Genomic DNA, 21205 nt, shown 5'->3' on the forward strand with positions numbered 1-21205 from the left:
GAAGTTGCTGGGATTAAGGAAAATCTGGCATATCCTGTGCGACAAAATAACTTTAGTTTAGAGTTAATAACCTCAATTTTAAAACCTCTAATCTTGGTATTTAAGTTGAAAATATAACAAAATGTAACTCATCTGCTGTTTTAAAGAAAAAAATGTTTTTTGTTTTCAGATCCCAGAAAGAATGACCTTGTAGAAATTATCTTGGATGTCAGTGTCAGCCAGTTAACTGAAAGGCAAAAGGGCATGCTGATCCGGCAAATAGCTGTCCTACTGGGAGTCCTTGATTCAGATATCACTGTGCAAAAGATACAGCCCTACACTGAACAGAGGTAAGGAGCTTCTTGTGTACAGTGTTTGAATTGCTGCAAAGGTTTTTTGTAATCATCCTCTTAGAGGCATGTGAATTACAGTGAAGAAAATAGTTTTATTAATGAAAAAAATTGTTCTTACTGAAAAAAATAATTCTGCATTGCATGGTTATTAATATTGGTCTCAAGTTGAAAGGAAACCTCCCCATTTTGTTGCGAAGCCTATATCCCAATCTCAGTTGCATATAATTAATTTTCTTTCCTTAAACTTAAATTTGTTTGTACACAGTTACTTTCTCTGTTGCAATTTGCACAAACGTTTTTGTGGTCTATTATTTATATATATATATTTGTTTTGTATAACAGGCATATTTATTGTTCTTTAGTTTTTCACTAGATTAATAAATATGGTGGCCTACTCGGCAGTTTGTTTTCTCAAAATCATTCAAGTGAAATTATTTCTCTACCAAAAAAAGCCAATAAGCAAGATTTATGTAAAACATGGACTGTGGAGTTAACAATTCAGTCACACAATGTTCTGTAATTCTATTCAATGATTTTCCCAGCACGCAGATTATTTTCTGTGTAAGGAATACACAAATACATCAGGTATTGAAGGGACAGGATGTTGCTCGCATATTGAAGAATAAATTTCGAAAACAGAAATCGGACTTCCTAGTTTTTCGTGCTCTCCAAGTAGCTACAGTCAGTGAGTAATAATTAATGATCAGATAGTTTTATACAAATATATGCAAATGAAGATATTTGGTTTTGTGTAAAATATAATGTTTTATACGGAAAATCAGAAATAAGAACGGTTAATGTTTTTGTCGCAATAAAATTCAGGTTGCTTTGGGTAGAAATTAATTTCTGATCTCAGAGTTTTAAACGCAAAAAATAAACAATACTGCTTTTGTTGTGACCTGGAATAACATCAAACAAATTATTCCAGGGCATCCTATAAAAAAAATACACCCCAAATCCCCTTTTACCTTTGTCCCACCCACCTTAGCTAGTTTTTGACACTTTAGAAAAATGTTCTACCTGTCTACCCTACCGATGCCTCCCATAATTTTATACATTCTATCAAGTCTCCCTTCAACCTCCAAATTTGCAGAGAAAACAATCCAGATTTGTTCAAACTTGCCTTATAGCTAAGAGCCTAATCCGGGCAGCATTCTTGTAAATCTCTTCTGCACCCTCTCAAAGCTTTCCCATCCATTCTATGTTGGGATGACCAGAACTGTGTACAATACCACAAATGAGCTGAGCCAAAGTGCAATAAAGCTGCCACACAACTTCCTGGTGCTTAGTCTCACTACCCCAACCATTGAAGGCAAGTGTACCATACACCTTCTTTACCACTCTATCTCCTTGTGTTGCCACTTTGAGGGAGTGATGGACTTGGACCCCAAGATTCCACCGAACATCGATGACAATAAGGGTCCTGCCTTATTTTCCTCAGATGTCTTTCCTCCCTCCCAAAGTGCACCACCTCACATTTGCTCAGATTAAACTCCATCTGCCATTTCCCCGCCCATTTCTGTAGCTGATCTGTCTTGCTTTATACTTTGAACTCCTTCCTCACTGACCGCAATTCCACCACTTCTGAAGCTGTCTATAAAAACTATCTAACCCATCTCCATTTACATCCACGATGTTAATATATATCACAAACAACAGAGGACCTTGCACAGAGCTCCAGTGGTCACAAACCACCTGCCAGAATATCAGCCTTCCATCTCAACAATCTGTCTTCTATGAGAAAGGTAAACAACCAATCACCATGTATCCTAATCTTCTGGATCAGCCCAAAATGAGAGTCTCTATCAAATACTGTATTAAAATCCATGTAGACAACAGCTACTGTGCTACCCTTAGCAATTATCTTCTCAAAACATGTAATCAACATCATAAGACATGACCTGTAGCGACCAAAACCATGCTCACTGTCCCTAATTAGCCCATTCTCTTCGAAATGCATAGTCCTATCCTGAAATATCTTCTCTAATAGCTTCCCTATCACTGATGTGAGACTCGCCACGCTATAACTACGTGGAATATCCCTATTTCTCTTCTTCAACAAATGACAAGATAGGCTACTCCCCAATCTTCCAGGACATTGCCTGTGACTAAAGATACAAAGATTCGTCCTCCAGCCTCCTGCAATCTTCTCTCTTGCCTCTCTCAATAACCTGGGATAGATTCCATCAGACCACAATATAATCTTTCCTAAATGGAGGAGAGATTACATTCATTGAATGTCATGAATCATGTTCACATTTAGTTTGTGCGTAGGTTGAAAGCTCAACTTATTTGGCATCATTGACTCATTGGCTGTTCTTATTTTTTTGTTAAGTGTGAAATTCATTTTCATTGCTATACAGTCATTAGCCAAAAGCCATTAAAAAGCAAAATTAAAATTCCTTGCGTCCAAAATTCTCCTATAACCCACTTACCCTGAAATAATTCCTTTTTGTTGTTATATGTTGTCTCTCGTGAAATTCCTTGCAGCAAGGAATTCTTAAATGAATGGTGATAATGTATTTGGTATTTGCAGCAAATTACATAAAGTTGGTAATTGAGAATGGCTGCTCTGATCATTTGCCATTTCATTGCCTTTACATAATGATCTATCATATTTAGTCATGTTTTAAAAATGGGTGACTGGTGCATATTCATCCAGATTCCATAATTATAGCTTCATTGTACTACAGGTGCACAACCTTTTATCCGAAGATCAAAATAACGAAAACCTCCGAATAGCGACATTTTTTCGGTCCTTGAAGAAAGGTCCTTGAAAACGTTCACCGAGGGCGGCCCGCAGAGGTGACAGCGGAACCTCCGGTCGGTCCTCGAAGAAAGGGGAACTAAATCCCCATTCATAAAAGAGAAGGTGAGAGTATATTGCGCGGGAGGGTTAATAATTGACAATATGCTGCTACCTGCCAGCTGCGTTAAAAAGTTCCTACGGTAGACTCATGATACACAGTGTATCGTGAGTCTTGTGTGGGAACCTTTTAACAGCGTGCAGGCAGCAGTAGATTGTCGCTCCCTTCAGTTTCACCCCACCTACACCCCTCTGCTTCCCGGCCATGTGTGTGACCCCTTCCCTCCCCTCTCCAGCTCCCCGCTCATTGCACCGGCGCGGGGGCTTTGTACTGTCTTCACGTCGCGATGCTAGCAGCACAGTGCCAGTCACCGGAGACGTCAGGACCAACGGAACACCGACCCCCAGGCCCACTGCAAGCACGGAGATCCCAGATCAGCAACTCCAGCCCAGCCCCGTTCCAACTCCAGAGGAACACGCTCCCCGTATGGGCAGAAGCTGATGGTGTGCAAGGGGTACGTCTTGTTCTTGGGGTGGCGCAGCTCGGGCTGTGGGCGAACTGCCACGTCGCCGTAGCGGCCCATCGGGGAGCGGATTCCTCTGGAGTTGGAGGGGGAGGGGGTATTGTGCTGTTTGATCGCCCCCTACTATTCCAGGGACAGGGAGACAGGACGTTCACCGAGGGCGGCCCGCAGAGGTGACAGCGGAACCTCCGGTCGGTCCTCGAAGAAAGGGGAACTAAATCCCCATCCATAAAAGAGAAGGTGAGAGTATATTGCGCGGGAGGGTTAATAATTAACAATATGCTGCTACCTGCCCGCTGTTAAAAAGTTCCCACGGTAGACACGATACAGTGTATCGTGAGTCTTGTGTGGGAACTTTCTAACTCAGCGTGTAGGCAGCAGCAGATTGTCGCTCCCTTCAGTTTCACCCCACCTACACCCCTCTGCTTCCCGGCCATGTGTGTGACCCCTTCCCTCCCCTCTCCAGCTCCCCGCTTATCGCACCGGCGCGGGGGCTTTGTACTGTCTTCACGTCGGTGATGGCAGCCAGCAGGTTAGTGCAGTCACCGGAGACGTCAGGACCAATTGGACGTCGACCACCAGGCCCACCGCAAGCACGGAGAACCCAGAGACCCACAGCCTGCAGCAGCCCAGCCCAGCTCCAACTACAGAGGAACCTGGGTTGCGGATGACGGGGCGCAGCTCGGGGCGTCGTAGGGGCCCATCGGGGAGCGGGTTCCTGTTGGTCCTGACGTCTCCGGCCACCTGCTATCCTCCGGGAACTGTACCGCCCTTGCAGGAGAGTGGGGTTGTTTGCAGTTGCAGAGGGAGGGGGCAAGGGCGGTACAGTTCCCAGTCTCAGCTCCAGTCCAGGGGGGTGGCTGGAGACGTCAGGACCAACGGGACAGCGACCCCCAGGCCCACTGAAAGCACGGAGATCCCCGAGACCCACAGCCAGCAGCAACTCCAGCCCAGCCCCGCTCCAACTCCAGAGGAACACGTAGGGGCAGAAGCGGATGGTGTGCAAGGTACGTCGTGTTCTTGGGGTGGCGCAGCTCGGGCTGTGGGCAAACTGCCACTTGTCGCCGTAGCGGCCCATCGGGGAGCGGATTCCTCTGGAGTTGGAGGGGGAGGGGGGTATTGTGCTGTTTGATCGCCCCCTGCTATCCCAGGGACAGGGAGACACAGCGGCGTTTTAGACTGGTGGGCAATCACTTCCAAAGTTCTGCCGACACAGTCAGTACACCTCTCCTACACTGCATTTCATACAAACATTTATTCTGCATGAAAAAACGACATTGAAGACTCAAACTCGCGACCGAGTAATTGCCGGGATCAAGGCGCAAACTCGCGACCTTGCGGATATGAGCCGAGCACTCTACCACTGAGCCAGCCATTAAAATCTACGCTAAAAAAATTCCATTCCGAAGACCGACAAATTCTGAATTACGAAAAGTGTCTGGTCCCAAGGCTGTCGGATAAAAGGTTGTGCACCTGTATATGTAAATGTAAAACCAAACCCTTTTCAGGATTGTTGTGGTTCATTTGGCTTATCTGTACTTCTCCTGCATTACAAACATACTCCAGGAAATTATAGACTGGAAAATAGTACTGCCTGGTCAGTTTAATTAGCACGACGTGTAATTGATAAAATTGCACCCCCAACGATTTTTATTTAATAGCTACCCATTTTAACTCAAGCTGGCATCTGATGTATATCGAGGAACGAGTTATTTTAAAACAAAGATAAGCAGATTTCTAATTTTATTAATGTTAAAGCATCAATATCAATTCTAAAACAGTGTGAATTATGGAATTGCCCTCATTATTAAGTTGACTTGTATCTTATTCTTTATTTTAAAAAGAAAATTGAAACTATATTTGTACACTTTGCTAGTCTATTTTTGGAGGTTGCACAAACATGCATGAACTTTATCTCTAATTGTGTTATGTTAGCTATAGTCGGTAACTTTACTGGTGCTTAATGGTATGGCTTTAGCATGTTTATACTATGGTGCTTGTGTTGCAAATGAATAGATTAGAATAAACTTATTTGCACTGCTAGTTACTGAAAAACAAAATTGCCATGAAAGTCAATCCAATTTGAAAGCTCAGCAAAATCTTCTTTTAAAGAATTGTATTAAAATTAAAATCATTTGGTTGACCTTGGTTAACATTGGTAAAACATTTCAAATGCAATATTGTAATATCCTGCCCTGCAAAAGCATTCTGCTTTACACATTTCAAGTATAGTTACGCCAGAAATCTACATCAAACATGTTAGCAAGTGTTTCTATATGTTTCCACCTGTATAGTTTGTATCCTTTTAGTTCATGCAACAATGTAATATACAACATTGCTCTTGGAAAGATATATATTAGAGTACAGAAATATCAAGGGTTTTCCTTTTATGGCGATACAGTGCAAAGCATCTTGACTTTAGTACTTTTTCAAACTGTATGAACCTGATGGATAGTGATAGCCGTCTGTGATAGCCATCAGATTGCTCTGCTGAGAGTGTGATTTCTTCAACTGTTTACAATATCACACCAAGGGACAGAATATTTTTCCCATACTCAACTCTTTTTTCCCATGCATTCATTCACTTAGCAGTTTGACTATTTCTTGAAATGAATGAATGAGTGAATACTTTGTCACATGTGACGAGTCACAGTCACAGTTTTTGACCCAAGGTATGCAGAGTCGCCACATAAATGGTGCCAACAGTTACAAAGTAACAGGTCCTCTTTTGTTCCGTCCCCCCTCCCCCACGCCAGGTCCTCCTGTTTATGCTGTATGCATACATGATTAGACTACCATCTCTCTGCTTACAGTTTAAAAATTACAGGTCAGTGTGCTTGCAAGAATTGTACTTTGAATAAAATACAGTGCCCTCCATAGTGCTTGGGACAAAAACCCATCATTTATTTATTTGCCTCTGTACTCCACAATTTGAGATTTGTAATAGAAAAAAAATCACATGTGCTTAAAGTGCACATTGTCAGATTTTAATAAAGGCCATTTTTATACATTTTTGGTTCACCATGTAGTGTTTATACACAGTTCCCCTATTTCAGAGCACCATAATGTTTGGGTCACAGCAATGTCATAAAATGTAAGTAGTCATGTTTAATATTTTGTTGCATATGCTTTGGATCCAATGACTGCTTGAAGTCTGCAATTCATGGACAGCACCAGTTGTTGCTGGGTGCGTTCTCTTGTGATGCTTTGCCAGGCCTGTATTGTAGCCATCTTTAGCTTATGTTTGTTTTGGGGCTAGTCCCCTTTAGTTTTCTCTTGAGCATATAAAAGGCATTCTCAATTGGGTTCAGATCGGGTGATTGACTTGGCCACTCAAGAATTGACAAGTTTTTAGCTTGGAAAAACTCCTTTCTTGCTTTAACAGTATGTTTGGGATAATTGTCTTGCTGTAGAATGGACCGCCAGCCAATTAGTTTTGAGGCATTTGGTTGAACTTGAGCAGATAGGATGTGTCTATACACTTCATAATTCATTATACTACTACCATCAGTAGTTGTATCATCAAGGAAAATAAGTGAGCCACTACCTTCAGCAGCCACACATGCCCAGGCCATGACACCCCCACCACCGTGTTTCACAGATGAGGTGGTATGCTTTAGATCTTGGGCAGTTCCTTCTCTCCTCCATACAAGACCTTTTACCAGAACCGTGGTTGCTCTTTTACAAGTACTTCTTGGCAAACAGTAACCCGGCCATCCTATTTTTGCGGCTAACCAGTGGTTTGTATCTTGCAGTGTAGCCTCTGTATTTCTGTTCATGAAGTCTTCTGTGGACAGTGTTCATTGACAAGTCCACACCTGACTCCTGAAGAGTGTTTCTGATCAGTCGGACAGATGTTTGGGGATTTTTCTTTATTATAGAGAGAATTCTTCTGTCATCAGCTGTGGAGGTTTTCCTTGGCCTGCCAGCCCCTTTGCGATTAGGAAGCTCTCTTTCTTCTTAATGATGTTCCAAACAGTTGATTTTGGTACACCTAAGGTTTGGCTGATGTCTCTAACAGTTTTATTCTTGTTTCTCAGTCTCATAATGGCTTCTTTGACTTTCATTGACACATCTTTGGTCCTCATGTTGATAAACAGCAATGAAAGTTTCCAAAGGTGATGGAAAGACTGGAGGAAAGACTAGGTGCTGAGAGCTCCCTTATACCTGCATTAAGGAGGCAATTAAACACACCTGAGCAATTACAAATGCCTGTGATGCCATGTGTCCCAAACATTATGGTGCCCTGAAATGGGGGGACTATGTATAAACGCAGCTGTAATTTCTACATGGTGAAACCAAACTGTATAAAAATACCCTTTAATAAAATCTGACAATGTGCACTTTGATGTGAAAACCACGTGATTTTTTTCTATTACAACTCGCAAATTGTGGAGTACGGAGGCAAATAAATAAATGATGGGTCTTTGTCCCAAACATTATGGAGGGCACTGTACATCTATCATTAGTATTAAAATGATTTACTCTAACTAAATTATATTTCTATTGAGAAATACGGTTAGGCTAAAACATGGCTTAGCAATGTGAGCAGAAAATAGCTTTATTTTAGAATAAGGAACCAGCAGGAAACATGATTTCACACGTTGAGAGAAATATTTCATAGGTGGTCTATTTATTTGCAACTGAAATAAAAATAACTCCTTGGAAATTAGAGTCTTAAAGCATGTATTTACCGCTAACTGTTACTAACCTGCTCTGTTCCCCTCCCTTCTATTTGCTGTTTTCTGATTTAAGTTTGTCAGTTGAATTGCTCAGACCATGGTCGGTGTGATTCTTTCAATAAGCGCTGCATATGTGACCCATTCTGGATGGAGAACTTCATTCGAGTTCATCTGGGAGATGGAGAAAGTAATTGTGGTAAGCTTTGGAAGAATAGAAGCATTATCAACCTTCAAGCGCATGCCAACTCTGTGGAGATAAGTCTGTCTGATTGAATTTCCCCCACAGTTTTTCCAATGGAATTTTTTTTTTTTCTCCACGAGTTATTCTTGTTCTCTTTTGAAAGCTATACTTTATTGTTTTTTCCATCCTTGCAAGTATTGAGTTCCAGACCATAAGCATTTTTTTCCTATTATGTTTAAACAAAATGTTATTTTCTCCCCTCCCCCTGCCCATCTTGTATATTTTACTCTTTTTGCTTTGAATCTGTGACCCTGCTCCTCAGTACATTTCCTAATTGGAACAGCTTGTCTCACTTTACCTTGCAATGTTCATGTAGATCTATCACATATCTTTGTTTCTTAAATCTGAGGAGAACTATTCTAATCTTTCCAGTCTGAACCTAGACTTGAAATTATTATCTCTGGAACTCTGACAGTAAATTGCTTTTGTATGGTGTCCAACGAGAGAAACATCATTTATACAGGAAGAAACTGAAATGGGAACAAAATAAAATATATGTATCTGTGTAATCGTGAAGGATGTCAACTCAAGGCTATTTTACAAAAACATTTATATGAAAAAGACAATTAAAAAAGACATTTATATGAAAAAGACAGTAATTTGACTGGTCGGGGAGCATCTCTGGGGAACATGGATACGTGACGCTTTGGGTCAGGACCCTACTTCAGATTGATTGTGACGGAGAAGGGAAGAAAGCTGGAACAGAGGAGGGTTCCGGACAAAGTCTGGCAAGAATTAGGTGGATATAGATGAGGGGCAGGGGTTTGATTGGCAGAAGGTTGGATGAGGCCAGAGATGAAAAGGCAAAAAGTGTGAGATTAGCACAGAAATTGTGAAGTTGCGGATTGTGAAGCCAGAGGATGGAAAAATAGAAGGAGATGGGAGGCAGGGAAAAGGGTGAGAGTGGGCGTTGGGGGGGGGGGGGGGGGGGGGGGGATGGGGGGGGGGGGAGGGGGAAAGCGGGGGGGGGGGGGGGGGGGTGGATGGGGGAGGGGGGGTGAGTTTGTTAACATTTTTTTAAATTGGAGAATTAATCGTCCTACTGTTGGGTTGTAAGCTGGGCGTTTCCCACCCCACCCCCCCATGTGGGTCAGCCCTGTAAGCACCTTTTCAGTCTGCCAACCCCCAGGTCTGTCCTGCCACCCTTTTTCCAACACTTGAATGTTGCAATAATATCATTACATATTTCTAGCAGCTGCAAGATAGTAGTAATATCTTTGTGAAAACCAAGGAATATTTACACCTGAAATCTTCTTTATAATGGGCTTAGAGAACAAATATATACAGAACATAAATGCGTGCATCGTAGTAAATCTATTTTCTTTGTAGGTGTCTATGTGCGCATTTATAAAACTCTTAAATATTTACATCTCAATCTTTGTCTGTCTCTAGAATGGAGTGTGCTCTATGTTGTCATAGCTGCATTCGTCATACTTGTCTCCATTGGCATTTTAGTGTGGATGGTCCACTGCTTCTGTAAAAGGTAAGAATGCCTCTGCAATCTATAGTACCTGTCTTGTCTCATTATTCAAGCTTTCTGAACCCATTGGAACTAATTAAAAACAAATAACCTATTCTGCTTCTTTTGCCCTTCCAATCTCATCTATGGAGATGCATGTTTACTGAAGGGAAAGATAAATCATCGATGGTCCATTTAAAGGTTTATCCTTACTAACTGAACCTAGTTCATCTGTATCAACACTCCAACACCTCTCAACTGTTTACAATGCATAGTTCACGAGTGTAATTGAATACCTGCTAAGAATGATATCCTAAAACACTTGAATCTTGCTACCATCCAGGACAAAACCATTACTGATTGGCACCCCACCTACCCATGAAACATTCATATGCTTCGCCATACCTACAATGTCTGGAATCTATGAAATGCAATGCAGTAAATCACCTGGTCTATTCTCTCAGCATCTCTCAACCCTGCAACCCCTGCCATCTCTAAAAATGAAACTAGCAGGTATATAGAAAAGCTATTATCTGCAGCCTCCCCTACATTTGATGTTTCTCTTTCATTGCTGGATCTAAATTCTTGAATCCAATAGCCCTGTGGGAGTATTTTCACCAGAAGAACTGCAATGGTTGAAGATGCTGCTCGTAACTACTTGACAACACTCACAGCTTTAAAAAAAAACTCAATTTAAAAAATCAACTCCTTGGTAAATTGAGACATTCCTTCAGCTATTCCACCTCTACAGTCCAGTCTGATTTTGCTCAAAAGAACGGCAAAAATTGAAAAAGCTTAAAAAATGAATCCTTAAATGGGAAATATTCAATCTTGTAATATCTGCAAAATATTAAATCTATTTGCGTTTAAGTTAAAATGTCAATATCTCTGCTGATATGCATGCACCTGTAACTTGAGTACATTAACACACTTTTCTCAATCCATGGTATCTATCTTTTAAAGCATGAAACATGAGATTGACAGAAAAGACTACTTACAAGCCATGAATAAAGTTAGTGTTCCAGAGTGAACATTATACCTCTTCACTGTCTATTCAAAAAATTCAATAACCCTTGTATTCATAGTTACTGGGCTCAAAACAAAGTCTGCTATTTTCCAAAGATGTTGTTTTGGTCAGAGTAGTTATTGGCCAGAACTTATTCCTCAATCAACATTAAATTAAAAAGAGATTATCCAGTGATTATTGTAGTCTGTACACAGATTCACTACTAAGTGCAGTAGTTGCTACATCACAGAGATACTTATTGGCCATTATATATAGACAGAAGCTTTCATTTTCCTTTGCTATAAATGCCTATTTTTTAATTTAGCCAGAAACTGAGGAGGTAGTAAATAAAATGGAAAACATTTGGCCACTAAACATATAGCGTTGACAAAGGAGAAATTACACTATGCAGCAGGAGTACAGGGTATGCTGGGTTATGTATGACTCATTTAAAGATGTCCGCATTTACGTAAGGTTTCCCATATTTTTAAAGCATTTTAAAGATAATTGCTATTAAATGTTTTCTAGTTTATTGTCTCGCATGTACCAAGGTACAGTGAAAAGCTCTTGTGTGCTTTCCAGTCCGCAGAAAGACAATACATGATTACAGTCAAGCCATTTACAGTGTATAGATACAAGAGGAGGGAATAATGTTTAGTGCAAGGAAAAGCCAGCAAAATCTGTTCAAGGATAGTCTGAGTGGTCACCAATGAAACGTGGAAACATAGAAAATAGGTGGAGGAGGAGGCCATTCAGCCCTTCCAGCCAGCACTGCCATTCATTGTGATCATGGCTGATTATCTACAATCAATAACCCGTGCCTACCTTCTCCCCAATACTCCTTGATTCCGCTAGCCCCAAGTGTTCTATCAAACTCTCTTTTAAATTCATCCAGTGAATTGGCCTCCACTGCCTTCAGTGGCAGAGAATTACACAAATTCACAAATCTCTGGGTGAAAAAGTTTTTTCTCATCTCAGTTTTAAATGGCCTCCCCTTTATTCTTAGACTGTGGCCCCTGGTTCTGGACTCCCCCAACATTGGGAACATCTTTCCTGCATCTAGCATGTCCAGTCCTTTTATAATTTTATATGTTTCTATAAGATCTCCCCTCATCCTTCTAAATTCCAGTGAATACCAGCCCAGTCTTTCCAATCTTTCCTCATGTGACAGTCCCACCATCCTGGTGATTAGCCTCGTGAACCTATGCTGCACTCCCTCAATAGCAAAGATGTCCTTCTACAAATTAGGAGACCAAAACTGCACACAATACACCAGTATATAGGTAGGTAGATAGTAGTTCATAACTGCTCTCTGGCTGTGGTAGGATGATTCATTTGCCTGGTAACAGCTGGGAAGAAACTGTTCTTGAATCTCAAGGTATACGTTTTCATGGTTCTATACCTTTTGTCTGAAGGGAGAGGGGAGAAGAAGAAGTGGCCAGGGTGCGACTCATCGTTGATTGTGCTGCTGGCCTTAACGAGGTAGTGAGATATAAATGGAGTCAATAGAAGGCTTAATTAACTACTAGAATAAGTGGGTTGGGTCCCTGTCACACAGGAGGCTTGGTCCCCCAATGCAATATTCCACCACTCACCCATAGCCCCCAACTGCACAGACGCAGCTCATTTCCCCTCATCCCTAGCACTCTCTCCCCCTCCTCTTCACCCTTCCTCTTCTTTCCCCTCTCCCCTCCCCAATCCCTCCCTCACCTCTCTCTCCCTCTCCTTCTCGGGAGAGGAGGAATGGGTGAAAGTTCGGATCGAGACCTCTTTTGTTTTTTCTACCCAACGGGAGAGGGGAGTGAGTGGTCCTTTACTATGTTGGCTACATCTCTGAAGTTGATGGGGGTAGAGGGCTTGTTTGTATGATGGACTGGCCTGCGTTCATAACTGCAATATCTTGTTGTCTTGGGCAAACGCGTTGCCCAAGACAACAAGCTGTGATGCATCTGGATAGAATGCATTCTCAGGCGCATCTGCATTGCAGAGATACCGCCTGAGAAACTAGAAGTGTTGGCGTGTTGCCATAGCATCAGTGTGTTTGGATCAAGACAAATTATTGGAGATATTTACATCTGGGAACTTGAAGCTTTCTAACCATCTCAACCTCACCTCCATTGATGCAGATTGGGTTGCCTGCTCCACCTCCCTTCCTGCAGTGGATGTGCAGATCCCTCTTTTTGTTGACATTGAGGGAAAGATTTTTGTCCTGATACCATGTCCTCCGTACTGTGAATGTATTATTCTCAGTAGAAGTCCAGAAATCCAGATGTCATCCAGAGGCAAAATTCAAATCCTACCATAGTATCTGGAGAATTTTAATTCAGTTAATTAAATAAATTGGGAGTAAAAATTAGTATTAGTAATTGTCTCCAAAGAGCTGTCAGCATAGTAATCATCTCCAAAGAGCTGCTTGCATGTCATTACAATCTTATCTGGTTTACTAATATCCTTTGAGCTAAAGATGGTAGATCTTTAATGTAGATTTTCTGATGTAATTGTAATTCCAAATCTACCATTGTGGTTGACTCTTAATTCCCCTTTGAAATGATTCAGGAAACTATTTGATTCAAAGGCTGTCAAGGTTGGATAATAAATGCTCGGCTAACCAGCATTCATGTCCTATGAATGGATTAGACGAAAATCTCAAACACATTGTTTTGAAAATTCAGAAATAAAATAATTTTATTTTGTTATTCCATTTTTATTTTAATACATTTGTTAAAATGTTTGAGTCTTCTTGTTCAGCCTGGGTAATCTATTTTATAATACATTTGTTAAAATGTTTGAAATAGAGGATAGTATAGATAGATGTTCAGCCTAGGATAGATATCTTTATTTTATACATATACAGTGAAACTTTCGTAAATGCAACATCTTTTTGGAAAACAAAAAACAGAAGGGAGATGGGGGGGGGGAATAGGTGCACAAATTCTACGGCGCTACATACATATATACAGATGGAAGTCCTGTTGGGCGGTGTAGTCAGTGCATGTGTGGATTTGAATTTATGGTAGATATAATTCTCGGGAAGCAGCTATTCCTGAGTCTGTTCCTGAGGATCTGCTTTATAAGAAAATAATCTGAAATGCAAAGCCTTAACACATATATGTTTAATATGTAATTTATTAGGATATGAAAATTAAAATAGTAATTATGAATTATTGTTATTTCAGACGAAAAGGAAAGCCTAGAAGAAAAAGCAGATATAAGATATTAGATGCAACAGATGATCATGAAAGTATGGAATTTAAGACTACTTCAAAGCCAGGTATTGGAATAAGAAGGAAACGTTGAAGCTGTGACTCTTGGGGGGAGGTGAAATTACTATACATTTTGTTTACCCCCTCCCCCTTTCTGTACGGCCAGGCATCACTTATCGTCCTCTGTGAAAGGAATGCAAACTCTCACATTTCTTGCTCTGCCTTCCACCAAGTTGCAGGAACCCACCCAATGAAAAATTACAACCCAAACCTTTGCTCATTTCTGTATAGCACCTTTTGTACAGTACCCTTGAAAACCAATAAGCAAGAAACATTTTTTTCTTGGAAGACGCACAGAAATGTATTAGTTTACATACCACATGTTAACACAATGACATATCAAGCGATGTTATATATCTGAAGAAGGGTCGCAACCCGACTCATTACCGATTTATTCTCTCCACGGATGCTGCCTTACCCGCTGAGTTCCTCCAGCACTGTGTTTTACTCAAGATTCCAGCAACTGCACTTCTTTGTGTATCCTTGTTATATATCCTATTTTATTGTCCCCAGTGCAATCTCAGAATTGATGTACTTGAGGCAGGTTGCAATAGAGCTTGATTTCCAATGCAGAGTAAATTTTGAAGTTCTGTTCCTATGCAAAGTTTCACTCAGTGCTATCTCAATCAGCTCATGTTCAACAGAGATCAGATTGTGTAATTCATGACATTCCCAGTTTTCCATTTATCAAGATTATTCTGGAAAATTCAATGCACTGCAAATCTGGTGGACTAATTACACTAACCGTGCACGCTCATCTCACACTCCCTGTCTCCATTTTCCTCTTTTTTTCATTGAGCCATCATTTATAAAGACATGACCTTGCTGGTGTCACCAAAGGTGAGATTTAGTTGCTTATTTTCCTTGCATCAATTGTTTCATCTTCATTTCAATTACAGGTCAAATGGTGACAATTAAGTTATTTAATGTGCTAATTCTTAAAATGTCAAGTCGTATCAGGTTTTGGAATCTAATATGTGTTGATAAATGATGCAGTCCGTCAGACTTTTGCAGTTCTCAGGCTGGAATGAAAAATAGAAACTGTCACTTTGTAGAGCTACCCACCATCTAAGTTAAGATATTGGAACATTGATAAAGTGAAATAAAGATTTAGCTGATTTTTTTTGAAATTTATCCTCTTCATGGTTATTCCTTCTCATAATTACATTATCATTAATAGCTTTCATACTTGAAAAATGTTTCCTGTGAAGCACTCCTCTGCTTGTTAATTATGCTATTTTTTTAAAAGTGTTCTTCAACCTTTTCACTTATGGCAAATCATATCAATTTCCAGTTTAACTTTACCTGAGAAAAGAAGATATGGGATATAATTTAAGTTTTCAACTTCTATTCGTCATTAGAAACACAGAAAATAGGTGCAGGAGTAGGCCATTTGGTCCTTTGAGCCAGCACCGCCATTCAATATGATCATGGCTGATCATCCAAAATCGGTACCCAGTTCCTGCTTTCTCCCCCTATCTCTTGATTCCGTTAGCCCTAAGAGCTATATCTAACTCTCTCTTGAATACATCTTGTTGAACTAGCTACAGATCCAGCATTTTTTATGCAATATGTAAAGCTTGTTTTATAGATGGTAAACCATATGATTGATGTAGATGGACAGGTAAACCAGTGAGTCACAAAGGAAATGGTCTCTTAATATGTTGTTAAGGGAGAAGAATGTGTTTCTGGTAGGGTGGATTGATACAATGTCAATACTTACCCGGTGGGGGAGAGACCATGATCAAAAAGCCACTTCTCCCAGCTATCCCATTGCACTTCGGGTGTGCTGGCACCTGTGATGTCCCAAAGGCGGGATTCTCAACTGCAAAAGTTGTGGTAGTGGGGGATTGTGTTCACACTAAGATAGGGTGAGAGTGGCGCAGCAGTAGAGTTGCTGCCTTGTAGCGCCTGAGACCCAGGTTCAATCCTGTCTACGGGTGTTGCTTGTATGGAGTTAGTACGTTCTCCCCGTGACCACGTGGGTTTTCGCTGGGACCTCTGGTTTCCTGCCACACTCCAAAGACATACAGGTTTGTAGGTTAATTGGTTTGTAAAATTGTAAATTGTCCCTAGTGGGTCTAGGATAGTGTTAGTGTGTGGGGATCGCTGGTCGGCATGGACTTGGTGGGCCGAAGGGCCTGTTTCCGTGCTGTATCTTTCAACTAAACTGAACTCTTGAACTCAATGCCTCAGCCGATCAAGGCAAATATACCATGTCATTGCCTATCTATGTTGCCATTTTCATGGAATGATGTACTTGTATACCAAGGAGTCTATTCATCACCACTCCCCAGGGCCCTGTCATTTGCTGTATATGTCCTGGCAAGGTCATAAGGGATAGGAGCAGAATTAGGCCATTCAGCCCATCAAGTCTTCCCGCCATTCAATCATGGCTGATCTATCTCTGCCTCCTAACCCCATTTCCTGTCTTCTCCCCATAACCTCTGACACCCCTAATAATCAAGAATCTATCGATCCATTTATGCCTATAAAAATATAAAATATCTTATAGATAGAGAAATAAAATATCTATTAAAAATATCAATTGACGGCCTCCACCGCCTTCTGTGGCAAATAATTTCAAGAAAATGTTAGTGTAATTTACCAAAATGCATGACTTTGCACTTAACTGGATTAAATTTCATCTGCCACTCTCTTGCCCTCTTTCCCCATTGAATTGGATCCTAATATAAACCTTAAAACAACCTTTTTCACTATTCATCATACCACCAATTTTGTTATAATCTGTAAATTTACTGCCTATATTCTCATTCTAGTTGCTGAATATGCAGCCTATATTCTCATTCTAGATCATTCTCATTCTAGAATATGCAACCTATATTCTAATTCTAATTCTTAAATATAAATTGGCCAGTACCAATCTATGTGGCATATCACTGGTCACAAGCTTCCAATCTGAAGGACAACAGTCCACTACCATACTCTGCCTCCTACTACCAGGTAAATTGGCTAGCTTACCCTAGATCCCATGTGCCGTAACTGGCTGGACCACCCTATTGTGCGGGACCTTGTCAAAGGCATTGTTAAGCTCCATGTCGACAATATTTACCACCATTCTTTGGCAATTCTCTTGGTTACCTTTTCAAAAAATACTTGGTCAAATTTGAGACATCATTTCTCATGCACATAGCTATACTAATTAATCCTAATTGGTTCTTGCCTTTCCATTGAAAATAAATCCTGTCTTTCAGAATCCCTTACAGTAACTTTCCCAGGTTTATGATTTTTTTTATGATTCACTTATTATTTATTTTCAAGCATTTTCATAACAGTCTAAGTACATTGTGATTAAACCTTGTGTACTGTGGCCAGAACACCAATAAATGTGATTTATCACATACAGTAATGGTTTTTTGTCATGTTATAAATGTGCGTACGTGGCCTGTGTAAGATTTATAGGTATTTATTTCTATTGTCCATACTGAAATTATTTTTATAAATTAGTTCTTGTATAACCAGTTTAAAACTAATGATCACTTTGAAATTAGTGTAATAGCATATTAAACGTCTCTGTTGATAGCTCTTTGGGGCAACAACCCAAAATCCTGGCAGAGTTTTCTATTTTTCATTGTTGCATTTTTGATGGGTATTAAACATTGATATCTTCAGATTTGCTAAAGTGATCCCTGCTATTCAGTTACCCAAATTTTGTTTAATTGCCAAAATGCATTATTTGCAAAATGGAGTTGCCGGTGGATACAAATTTGCAGCTGTGATTTGAATGCGCATTTTAAATTACAACTCTGCAACATGAATTTGGAAAATTTATATTCTCATTTACCAAGTACATGGTTTTATCAAACTATTAACTGTTGCATGAGTAAAAAAAATTGAATTAAGAATGGTATTTTTCAAGAATGATTTCCTGCCTGAGAACACTCCCTTTCCCACCGCTTGCATTACAGCATTGCTGATAAATGTCTCATTGTAGTTGGCAGGCAGAAAGCTCCAGCACAGAACACCAGCTTAATGGTTTCGGAATCTGAACTTGACAGTGATGAAGCCATCTTCACCTGGCCAGACAGAGAGAAAGGGAAATTACTGCAAAATCAGAATGGATCAATCCATAATGGACAAATAGTTCATAAAACTAAGAAACACAGAGAAGCAGTCCTATAACTGGAATCGACTTGTCCGACCTGTAAAAACTATAGATCTAGGGTAGAACCTGTCTCCCAGTATTACACTGTTTCTGCTCAGTAAAATGAAGATTGATCTGAAGCAATAGTGACTGCTACATGGAGAAGTTGTGTGCAATCCCTGTGAAATATGTCAGTTCAATCGCCCAATTCTTAAACTGCTCTGCATAAGTTCACCAGAACTGGTTTCTCATTTGAAGTCCAGAGAAAAGACACAGGCGAGATGCAAACTGGTCATGAAAAATGTATATGATTGCAACCGTAGCATTTCATTAATTTCTGAAGCTGAAACCTATGGGTACAGTCTCGCTGCCCTCTTGTGGTTTTGAGGTCTTGTGTTTCCAGTGGGACACCTGCTGGAAATCAATTGTATTGCAGCATGAAGGAAATCTCAAAGAACCAAAAAATGTGGTGAAGAACACACTGGATGTCCTGTGAACTTTAATTATCACCTGTGATTTGCAAATGACCGTTTTCTTCAGGTCAATGACTTTATTAATAACTGAAATCTCTGGAAAGCTAAATACTGTGATATTAAACACTATCCTTTAATACTGGATAAAATGCAATGAACTTACACCTTTGAAGAATTATCATGCAGGCGAGCACAAAGGGGATTTGCTGTTTTCACCTGTTGCTTAGTTTGAGTTAACTCCTGTATAGAACATTGCACAACTGGTAATGACCTCAGTCATTTTAGCTTTATAAAACTGATTCTCACTCCTTTGTTTCTTGTCAATGTTGGGAATGTGTTTTTTAAATCTTTTGTTAGTGTGAAAATTAACAGGGTGGTTTTTAATTTATACTTTGATGGGAAGGAACTGCATTGTATTGTTATTCCCTTTGAATGTAGGTCAATATTTGCTGCTGGGTTGTTTTATTTTAATAAAACTGAAGTCTTCCTTTTAATACACTGGCACCAGACCACATCTCATCACTGGTGAACGATCCAATTGGTGGTAACTTGACATCATTTAATTAGCAAGTGATAATCTTCCCCAGAATAATGCCATTAATTGGGGTAAGATTTTAACCGTTTTGGAAATATACCATTTGTATGCCAACAAGCAAATTGCTGTGGTGACAATAATGAAAAAAATGTTGCAAATTAATTGTGCACCTTAAATTGAAATGGCAAAAATGAGACCAATGTGATACCAGAATCTGTTCTGCATAATGCAGAACCACTCTGTTAGATGATGACTTTAAGTCGCAAAGGTTTGTGTTATAATTAATAGGTTGCTAAGACTTGAACAATTTTGAACTAAAATACTGCAGATGGTAGAAATCTGGTTAGAAATACATATTCTGCAATACTAAGCAAGTCATGCCGCATAAGATAATGTTTCAGGTTGCTGACCTTTCTTCTAAAGGCCCGATGAAATCTCATTAAACTGAAACCTTAACTCTGTTTTTCTCTCCATTGATACTGTCTGACTTGTTGAGTGCTTCCAGCATATTCAGTTTTAACTTCACGACTCAAATGTTGAAGTTGTTGTCCTATTGTTCGGCATCATTGCTCTGCTGTCAGTTAAAATTAGACTCAAAAGATTACATAACAATGATGTAAATTGGGTCATTTAATTATAATGATAAGATTGACATGCTTTACAGAAAGGTCATTCAAACCAAATTTGGAGTGATGTGAATGGAAATTAGCCAAATTTGGTACGCTTACAGATTGATGCTTGTGCTCTGAGTGTCTTTACTTTTAAAACATGGAAGGATTTGCTGCTCATTAAGTGAGTAAATGAATGTGGTTTGTGGTACAAAGCCAATCATCTGAGAAGATTCCGAGTTGGTGTTGTGTGCTGGACCACATCATCTTGTCAGCTGTCCTCAAGTTGAGAAGAGGAAAAGGATTCAGAAAGTCTTGAATTTTGAGCACATGTGTGGATGCGTTTGTGTTTAGTGGTGATGCCTTGCATATCATGCCAAAATACTGATGATATCAAGTCAAGGCAAAAAAATGTAATAGAGAACACATAATAGAGAACACACTGCAAAGCATTACATATTCAGAAGCACTAGAAAGAGAGAATTTCTATATTCTTGCAGGCAAAGATTTGTCACATGTCAATGTCAGAAGATTGAATCAGGCCCAGGAGATAATGTGCAAGAAGGAACTATCGTGTTTCCATCAGCATCATGATATGCAATCATATTTATTCAAGAGAATATTTGATTAGGTTGGGATTTTTTTACCATCCCTAGACAGCACATATGGCTTCGATTTAACAAGTGGTCTGAAAGTTGCAAATCCTCAAAAGTTGCATTTTCTAGATTGAGCTGTGTTTAGCAGTACAAATATAGTAGATTCCATCAGCATCATGATATGCAATCACTATTTATTCAAGAGAAAAATTTGATTAGGGGGGGATTTTTTCTACGGCGCTCCCTAGACAGCATATATGGCTTCCGATTTAAGTCAGTGCATGTGGTCTGAAATGTTGCAAATCCTCAAAGTTGCATTTTCTAGATTGAACAGCCAAACGCAGGATGTGTTTTGGTGAGCAGCCCTACAAGGCAGCGGGAGGTGTAGATCCATCAGGGATGGGGCAACCAATCTTCTGCGCTGTCACCTAACAGGGAAGAAAGCCAAATTTAATGCTAAACTCTCGATGGACCGTATAAGCGTAGTATGATTGCTTCCAGCTAGGTTAATGAAGCCGTTTAGTGCAGAAATTCACAATTACTTTTATTGATACTCTGTCAAATTACTGGATGCA

The 21205-nt window shown here is 40.0% G+C and overlaps 1 protein-coding gene and 1 pseudogene across 3 annotated transcripts in view; both read left to right on the forward strand.

Annotated features, from left to right (window-relative positions):
* The window catches only part of LOC129709741 (dyslexia-associated protein KIAA0319-like protein), a 71455-nt gene extending 50674 nt beyond the window's left edge, over nucleotides 1-20781 (forward strand). For all 3 annotated transcript variants that reach the window (XM_055656294.1, XM_055656292.1, XM_055656293.1), the window contains exons 16-21: nucleotides 170-329; nucleotides 875-1017; nucleotides 8418-8540; nucleotides 9978-10068; nucleotides 14227-14321; nucleotides 18269-20781. In XM_055656294.1, coding sequence (XP_055512269.1) covers nucleotides 170-329; nucleotides 875-1017; nucleotides 8418-8540; nucleotides 9978-10068; nucleotides 14227-14321; nucleotides 18269-18456 — 800 coding nt within the window. In that variant the 3' untranslated portion in view covers nucleotides 18457-20781. The remainder of the gene's footprint in view (nucleotides 1-169; nucleotides 330-874; nucleotides 1018-8417; nucleotides 8541-9977; nucleotides 10069-14226; nucleotides 14322-18268) is intronic.
* On the forward strand, nucleotides 16029-16179 carry LOC129710004 (U1 spliceosomal RNA; annotated as a pseudogene).
* Nucleotides 20782-21205: the final 424 nt, after the last annotated feature.

This window comes from Leucoraja erinacea, chromosome 26, assembly GCF_028641065.1.
Source record: "Leucoraja erinacea ecotype New England chromosome 26, Leri_hhj_1, whole genome shotgun sequence".
In the NCBI taxonomy this organism is placed as follows: domain Eukaryota; kingdom Metazoa; phylum Chordata; class Chondrichthyes; order Rajiformes; family Rajidae; genus Leucoraja; species Leucoraja erinaceus.